At 35.9% G+C, this 9,407-nt stretch overlaps 1 protein-coding gene across 1 annotated transcript; it reads right to left on the bottom strand.

The window, feature by feature from the left end:
• Nucleotides 1-8,475: 8,475 nt before the first annotated feature.
• Nucleotides 8,476-9,206, bottom strand: LOC107955904 (uncharacterized). Its single transcript, XM_016891687.1, has 2 exons — nucleotides 8,985-9,206; nucleotides 8,476-8,658 (listed from the first exon to the last, which is right to left on the bottom strand). The coding sequence occupies exons 1-2, from the start codon at nucleotides 9,204-9,206 to the stop codon at nucleotides 8,476-8,478; spliced, it is 405 nt and encodes a 134-aa protein (XP_016747176.1).
• Nucleotides 9,207-9,407: the final 201 nt, after the last annotated feature.

Genomic DNA, 9,407 nt, shown 5'->3' with positions numbered 1-9,407 from the left:
ATATTTTGGGGCGTTACACTCCTAGCTACTAGAGTCTTGGTAAACAAATCTGTAAGGTTGTCTTATGATACGTGCAACAGCCTGTTTTCTATGATTTTGGAACAATGGTTTCGGGATGACAAATTCGATGATTAAATTATTATTTCACCATTAATTTAATGTCTATGGAATTATAGTAAGGTAGTAATAAAATTTTATTAAGAAATTTTGAAGTTTATTTAGTTAATTAAGTAAAAAGGACTAAATTATAAAAGGTATAAAAGTGGAGTTCTATTAGTTAAAAAGGTATAAAGAATATGGAAAGGAAGTATAATGGACTAAAATGGTAAATAAACCATTTAAATAAGATAGTGGATATTCATGGCAAGGTATTAATGAAATTATTAAAGTTTTTAAAGGTTAAATAGTAATTTGATAAATAAAGTTAAAAATAACTTAAGGAAATAAATCCATCTTCTTCCTCATTTATTTCTCCATCAAAAATCACCATAGGTATTGAGCTTGACCATTCGGTTGGCTTTCCATTTTGCATGTAAGTGATTTTCAACCCTGTTTTTAATGATTTCTATGTTTTGGGGATCATTTTGGCTTAATCTAGCTAGCCCGGGGGTTAATTTGTAAAACTGTTAAAGATTGAGGGTTATGCCATGAATGATTCTTGAATTTTTTTGATGTTAAATGTTAGATTATGAACTCTTGTTGAAAAATAAACAAGTTTTGTAAAGTGATTTTTGATGAGAATGACATTTAAGGACTAATTTGTTAAAAGTATAAATTATAGGGTTATATTGTGAAATGTTGGTGAATATGTATAGTTTCAAGGTCCCTTTCATATTTGGTTAACATGGAATTTGATTAAAATGGTTAGATTTTAAGTTATAAGCTTAAGGACTATATTGTGAAAAGATTAAAATGTTAGGGGTAGGTAATTAAGTATAAATGTGAATTATGGATTGAATTGAATGTTTGAGGTTAATTGAAGAACTTAATTGAATATAATTATCTATTTAGGTCAAGATAAACCACGTACGAACCTAAATCGAGGCAAATCTAAAGCTTCGGAATAGCTCGATTTCACTTTCACAGCCCTAATCGTTGCGGTAAGTTCATATGAACGGTTATCATATTAATGTTATTTACATTAATTTTTATTATATTAATAATATTACAAATAGATTGATATATGAACATATCAATGCTATGATGAATTGACGGATAACGAATCCCAATTGAACCTTAAGAATTCATAGGATACAAATGACATGTTATTAGGGATTTCAGGTTTTGGGTGCTAGTCTTGAATGTTGTACCGATGGCTGAGGTCTTACATTTGTTGCGAATACTCCACATCTCGTGTGAGTAACATTGTGTAGCTTACGTTTTGACCCACAGCTCGTGTAATCATTGACGTAAAATAAAGGTTATATGTAAAGGCACACTTCGTGTGAGCTTCTTAGGTATCCAATGTAGTTTTAAATGGTTCAACGGGCAAGAAAAGGGGAATGGAAAGGTAAGGGTACAAATGGATTAAATTGAGACATGTTGAATGGAAATATGAACTATTTGATATTTTACATATGGATGATTTCATATTATCATGGAAAACTTACTAACTTGTGAGTTGATATTATTAGATAGGCATTTCTAAACTTATGGCATTGATGTTGACTTGTATTTTAAGCTATGTTGTGTATTATGGTGATGGTAAGTTTAGTTTTAGTTTATACAAACTTACTAAGCTATGTTTCTTATTTAGTTTTCTCTTCTCTGTTTATAGATCATCGAAAACCCGATTTGGTAGGCAGCTCGTCAAATATCTATCACACTATCTAAAAGTCTTTTCAGTAGTTTTTAAGTATTTTGGTCTAAGGTTTATAATGGCATGTATAGAGTGGTTTATAATCATGTGTTGATGAACATGTAAATGGTAATTTGGTATGGTTGTGCCTTAATGTTTTTGAATGGTTGTTAGACTTATCATGCTTGTTTAAGTAAGTCCTTATGGTCACTTTCATGTGACTATATATAAGGTTCCTTTTATGGTATGTTGAATGGTTTGAATAGGTTATTGATGCAATGCTTTAGTATCTATTTGGTTTAGGTTGATTGGCATGAAAAGTAGCATCATCGGTATGTGATGGTAAGTATGGAACTAGGTTATGATGTTAGAAATATGGTAAATTTGACTTGTTTGGTATGTTATGTTTTGGCATATATTGAGGTATCTTGTAAGGCATATTGGTTGATTGTTTTGGTACTCAAAATGATATATTAAGGAGTTTTTTGGATATGTTTAGACTCATATAAAGAGTGTATAAATTGGTGAGAAAGTCATGCATGAAATGGTCTTGGAAATGGCTTGATTTTAGGTTAATTTGTGTCCATACGGTCTGAGACACGGGTGTATGACTCAACTGTGTGAGACATATGGCTTGGTCACATGGTTGTGTGTCATCTGTAGGTTTCTTTGTAAACAAGTCAGTGAGTTACACGGCCTAACACACAGCCTGGCACACGGGCGTATGAGGCAACTTCGAGACTTACATAACCTGGCATACGGGCGCGTGACACGGCCGTGTGGCCCTACTCAAAAAGTTACACGGGTGAGGACACGGGCTGTGATACGATCGTGTCCCTAGTTTGATTGTTGCACAGCTTGGCCACACGGCCGTGTGACCCCTATTGTTCAAAATCTAGTGACTTTTTTTCAAGATTTTCCAAATTGATTCAGATTGGTTCCGAATCGTTTCTAAGGTATTTCCAGGGCCATGAAGGCTCAATTTAGGGATGAAATGTATGTGTATAATTGTTTTATGATTTTTTTCTGTTATTAAATGAAGTTAAGTTAAATATTTTCGATTGTACAATAATATTCTGTAACCCTATTCTGACGACGGATACGGGTTAAGGGTGTTACAATTCAACTTTAACTACATTCACTATTCTCTCTGCTACTATTAGGGGTGAGCATTCGATCGAATCGAATCGAAAATTTTTGAGTTAATCGAGTTTTCGAATCTTATTTTATCATCCTAAATTAATTTGAAATTTTCTCGAATTGAGTCGAGTGAGATGGAATTCGAATCGAATCGAATCGAATCGAATATATTTGTTCAAGTTAAGTTTAAAAAAATGAATCTAGCGTTATTTATTTTTATGTAATTTTTCAAAAAAATAATTTCCTTTAAAGTTTTTAAACATGATCATACAACAAAAAATTAAAGTAAATTAATGAATAAATACAAGCAACACAACATTAACCCAAATAAACAACATTAGTCCAAAAAAACAACAAAAAAATACAAGATTATAATAAAAAAACATAAGTAAAAGTCAAAGTAAACAGCATGAGTCGAAGTAAACAACAACATTATAATAAAAAAAACATAAGCAAAAGTCCAAAATACAGTAGAAACCTACACCACTCCAAAAAAAAAAGAACACAACAAAAGTTCAATTAACCAACAACAATAACTAACCAAACCAAACCAAACTAATAACAATAACACATCAGTTCAAAAACATTATAGAATAGTTTAAGTTTCTTCATGAGTCCAAATAAACAACAAAAACAATACAACAACATTGTAGTAAAAAAAACATAAGCAAAAGTCTAAAATACAATAGAAACCTACACCAGTCCAAAAAAAAAAAAGAACACAACAAAAGCTCAATTATCCAACAACAATAACTAACCAAACCAAACTAATAACAATAACACATCAGTTCAAAAACCATTATAGAATAGTTTAACTTCTTGTGCTTAAATCACCATTGATAATCTTGAAACATCTAGTAAAAGTATTGATTGAGTTAGTTAAATGATAAAAAATGTTTGCAAAAAAAAATAAACATTTAACTTTATAAACTAATGCTAAGTATATTACCTTCTTGATCTTCGGGTATTTTGAATAAATCTAGCAAATTTAAAAATAAAAGTGTTAGTTAAATTATGGGAATGGTTACTAAAATAAATAATACAAAAGCTTATTTTATAAATTAAAATTTATATATTACCGTCTTCCATGGTTTGAAGTTCATCAACATAATCTTCAAGATTGATGGCATCATTAGATTTCCGAAGCCAATCTTGTGTGCAAACCAAAGCCTCGACCATGAGAGGAGTTAGAGAACTTCTAAAACTATCGAGAACACGTCCACCCATGCTAAATGCACTTTCCGAGGCAACTATTGAGATAGGAATAGCAAGAATATCTCGAGCCATTTGTGCAAGAATAGGGAATCTAGGACTGTTTATTTTCCACCACAATAGTAAATCAAATGAACTTGAATTATTTACTTCTTCATCCTCACCCAAATATCTATCCAACTCAGATTTTCTTTCTAATCCAACTTGTTTCTTCTTCTTAAGGTATTTTTGTTTGGCCAAGCCCATTTTCATTTCTGACTAATCTATTTCCATTGAACTGCAAAGATTTGTCGAAGAACTAGATCTACCTTCAAACAATTCAATTCTCCTGGCATTAGAAGAATACTCATTGAACAAGCAATGCAATTCTTTATCAATCATTTTCATAATGTCATTAGCAACATTAGAAAAAAACAAGTTGACCCCAAAGTCCAAAAAACTCATTTTACATCGCGTATTAAAGATGACCGCTAAGTAAACTAGCATGTTAATCTTGTTTCCTTCACCTCAATACTTATTATATTTCTCTCTCATTTTGGAAGTCATAGAAATTATGTCTAAATCTCCACAATCTTGTCACCCATCCAAAAGACAATGCACATCCGTCAATACTTCAAAAAGTGAATGAGAGGTAACATGCAAAGATCCAGACACCTTCAATGTAAGATGATAAAAAAGGCTCCAATACTTTTATAACTCTTCGAACAATTTCCCAATCATCAAACATAGGAACTCCATCTCCAGCAGTAAGATCAAGAAAAAAGTTATGGTAATCACGTACATATGATTCAACTGCACGCTCATATTTTTCGGCCACCTTTAACATCATATATGTTGAGTCCATCTAGTAGGCACATGTAAACACAATTGAGCCTTACTATCTATCATTTCTTCTTTTACCCGTTGGTTGAATTTTGTCAACCTCGGTGGTGATGCTCTTATATACCTCACAGCACCACTAACTCGATCCACAGACACAGAAGCATCCTTAATACCGTATTGCACAATGAGATTAAGAATGTGTGCAACACATCTCATATGAATAAATTTTCCATTTGCAATAGAAATGTAACACCCCAAACCCGGCCCAGACGCTATGGCCGAATCTGGTGTGTTACATTGAAGTGTTTTAGCGAAAACCGTATTTCCATTGAAAATCCTTCTTAAATTGAAAGAATCCCTGATTAACTTTTAGGAAAAAAAACACCTTTTAGTTGCGAAAACATTGTTTAGAACATTTGATTTAAGAAAACTTAATATTTAAGAATTTAATTGCGGAAAGGTAGAAACACACTATAATTTAGAAAACCCATGTTCAACTTCTTGCCATTACAATGAAAATTAATAACATAATTCAAGAAATAATAACATAATGAAAGCCTTATTACAATTTGGTCTGAAACATACTTAAAAAGAAATAAAAACTTAAATGCTAAAAAAAACTTAAGTCCAAAACATCTTGCTAGCTGGCCACCTAGAGTCCCTCCAAACATCAAACCTTCTACTGAGCATCACTTGAAAATAAAATAAAAGAGGGGGTGAGTTTTCGTAAACTCAATGTGTACAACCCTTGGCAAAAACAAGCATTCAAAATAAAAAAACATCATTCATCAATCATGCAATGCAATCCCATCCAAATTATCCATCCGCTACACACCAGCCCCTTCCCCTGTCACACCATGTGGGGATATAAATATCGACCCACCCAACCCATACACCATGGTAGCCCGGTTGCGAAACTACCTTCATTTACATATTGGGCTTTAAAAGCCGTCGGTGGATCCACGGTTGTCAAGCAACCATGCGATCCTCATATACTTCCTCCGTTCCATAATTCCCACCCGTATGCAACCTAAGCAAAATATCATATGTATGCATGTCACATCCATAAAACTTACATTCAACACCTAGGGGTAATTCGGTCATTTTTTTGCTCTTAGGGGCGTTTCGGTAATTTTTCCTTAATTATGGTTTTCACTTACCATGGCCCGTTAACAAGTCCCGTGAGCTAAAATGAACGAATACTATGCACCAGGTAGGATTCCAGAGAAGAGGAGGTGGGTCATTAAGACCGCTTAAGTACCAAGCTCTCCCTAGATCCAATCCTAGACATGCATATACCCGTTGCCACACCTTAACCCCTTTGACCTATCCACGGTCGCAATATATTAATTAAATCTTATGTGGATATCATATACTAGGCCTATAACCCCTTACAAAGCCGAAATAATTTCACATACCTGTATCTGGCCCACTAAGTCCAAATCACTTGTATATGACCCATTAGGCTCAAATCACATTTATATGGCCCGTGAGGCCTACTCACATTCATATTCATGCTCACATACAAGTTCCTATCACATAACATCAACATTCAGTTTTTTCCTATTATGGGCCCAACAGCCCATCGGGCCCATTTAGCCCATTCCGGCCCATATGGCCAAATCACAACCCAAGTCCACGGAATCGCCTGTAGGCCTCAGGCAACCTATCGATCTCCCCCTTACGAGTGTTCGCGCACTCGCAAGACTACCGTAGCCAAACTTTCAGCTTTTCGACTTTTCAGCATTTCGGCTTTTACCCGTAGATAATGCGTGTGCAGTGTATGTACACACCTGGTAAGCAAGCGTGATGCGATCTCCTTAGCCCAAACCTACAATTGATATCACTCAAAGATTAATCACACGTACTTATCGATTATTTTACCAAAAGCTGGAATCTCACCTTAACATTACCTGAACGCCAAGCCTTTACTAGCTTTTACTTTGATCACTAAACACGCGTATTTTTTAGATCTGAAGAGCAAATCGGAAGGAATCCAAAACTAAATCTGACACTAATTCCCTACCAAAGTCGATTAGAAAGAAGTGAGGAACCGAATACTTGATACTTATCAAAAACCAATTGGGAGAGCGAACACTTACACTAGAATCGACTAGGTGGAAAGAGTAGTGGCAGCACCAAGAGTATTCAGCTCTTAGAGATTTGAATGGAAAAAATTGATTACTCAGCACCAAAGAAGAGAGGCAGAAGAATCGGCTAAAGCAAAGAAAATATTGAGTAGAGGAGGGATAAGAATTCGGCACAAAGAAATAAAAAAAGGGTTTTCGACTTTTTAGAGAAAAGGGTTTCTGGCAGAAAGTGAAGGGAAATTCGTCATTAGCTTTTCAACCCTCCCATTCGGCACCTATTTATAGCCCTATAGCCGAATTATTCAAGCCCAAGTTCCCAATTCGGCTCCACTTACTCCTCACTTCTCATCTTCTCGTTTTTCTCCCTGATAACCCTTTGATCCTTTCCTTAATTTTCTCTTCTGAACACTCCCCTTGGAGTCCATCTTCAAAACACTTCCATCCTTCTAGAAGGCCAAAATTAAACTCTAAAAATACTAAGCTAGGATTTGAACCTTGGACCCCCTTGCTAGCTACTAACGCCACCTCACTACACATTATGTGGCATCACTTAGCCACTCTACCACAGGCTCCTTTTGCGTACAATTGTTTCTTCATTTATTCAAAAGTCCACCTATTTGTCAGCCCTAATTCTTTTAATAATTAAATTATAATTTCTTCTACCCCTTAATTCGAACTCAACCTTAGCTAAGACCTACTAAAATTATCATTTGGAGAAGAATATTAAACACAATTTTTATCAAAATCGAAAATAAAAAAAATCGAGATTTCGGGATTTTTAGATTTTGGGATTTTTGTATTTCGAGATTTTTGGGGCGTTACAACTCTACCACCCCAAGAGAAATTTCATCCTCGAAATTCACCTGATTCAAACAGTTAAGGATGTTGACATCGCATCGCTTCCTCAGGTTCCCAAGTAGCCTCCTTAACCTTGTGATTACGCCAAAGCACTTTGACTAATAGAACGGACTTCCTTCTCAGTACCTTAACATCACGACCAATTATTTGTATAGACTCTTCCTCGAAAGTTAGGTCTGGTCTGACCTTGATTTCTTCAATCGCCATGACATGGGAAGGATCCGAGCGATATCGTCTCAGCATAGAAACATGGAACACGTCGTGGATCTGGCCTAGTTCAAGAGGTAATTCCAGCTGATAAGCGACTGGCCCAATCCATCTTGCAACCCGATATGGCCCAATGAACCTTGGGCTTAGCTTTCCTTTACGTCCAAACCTTAACACCTTAAGAAAAACTGAGTCTCCCATGGCATACTCTATCTATCGACGCTTAAGGTCAACATATGACTTCTGCCTATCCGAGGCCTCCTTCAAATGATCTCGAATCAATTTTACCTTATCCTCAGTATCGGCTACTAACTCAGGGCCCAAAACTCTCCATTCGCCCAACTCTGTCTAACATGTTGGAGCTCGACACCTTTGCCCATACAGTGCCTCGTATGGAGCCATCCCAATGCTTGCTTGATAACTATTATTGTACGCGAATTTGGCTAACGGTAAATAGTCCTCCCAGCTACCTCTGAACTCAATCACGCATCCCCTCAACATATCTTCCAATACTTGGATCATCCTTTCCGACTATATATCAGTTTGAGGGTGGAAAGCCATACTGAAATTCAACCTAGTACCCAACGCCTCATGCAGCTTCTTCTAAAATCACGAAGTGAAACATGGGTCCCTATCAGATATTATGGAGACTGGCACTCCATGCAATCTTACAATCTCAACCACATACAGCCTAGCCAGCTTTTGCAACGAGTAATTGGTGTGAACCGATACAGAATGGGCAGACTTGGTTAACCGATCCACTATAACCCATATGAGTCTTTCTTAGCAGGCGTCAAAGGTAGCCCACTAACAAAGTCCATAGTGATCCTTTCCCACTTCCAGAGTGGAATCTTCACCGGATGAAGCAATCTCGAAGGCAACTGATGTTCCACTTTCACCTTTTGACAAACCAAGTATTTACCTACGAACTCCATAACATCGCGCTTAAGTCCAGGCCACCAATAAAGCTCACGCAAATTCTGATACATCTTGTTTCCGCCAGGATGCATTGCATAGAGACTGCTATGTGCTTCCTGTAGAACAGACTGCCTTAGATCATCGTCCTTTGGTAAACACATTCTCCCATGGACCTTCACTATTTATCTCAAAGTCCGATGTATCTCCACTCTCCACTTGTTTATAACGAGCACTCAAAGTCTCATCCACTAATTACTTACTCCTTATCTGCTCGACCCACACCGGTTTTACTTGAAGCTTAACTAATAAGGTACTATCATCCAACAAACTTAAATGGGCGAGCATAGCTCTCAAGTCTATCT

This window comes from Gossypium hirsutum, chromosome A07 (genome assembly GCF_007990345.1).
Source record: "Gossypium hirsutum isolate 1008001.06 chromosome A07, Gossypium_hirsutum_v2.1, whole genome shotgun sequence".
NCBI classification, from domain to species: Eukaryota; Viridiplantae; Streptophyta; class Magnoliopsida; order Malvales; family Malvaceae; genus Gossypium; species Gossypium hirsutum.
This window is presented reverse-complemented; position numbering and strand designations above follow the sequence as displayed.

Coding starts and splice junctions, on each gene's coding strand:
- LOC107955904 (XM_016891687.1), bottom strand. CDS start 9,206: ATGTGTTTACCAAAGGACGATGATCTAAGGCAGTCTGTTCTACAGGAA. Junction 8,659..8,984: donor CTTCGAGATTGCTTCATCCG/GTGAAGATTCCA, acceptor ACTGATATATAG/TCGGAAAGGATGATCCAAGT.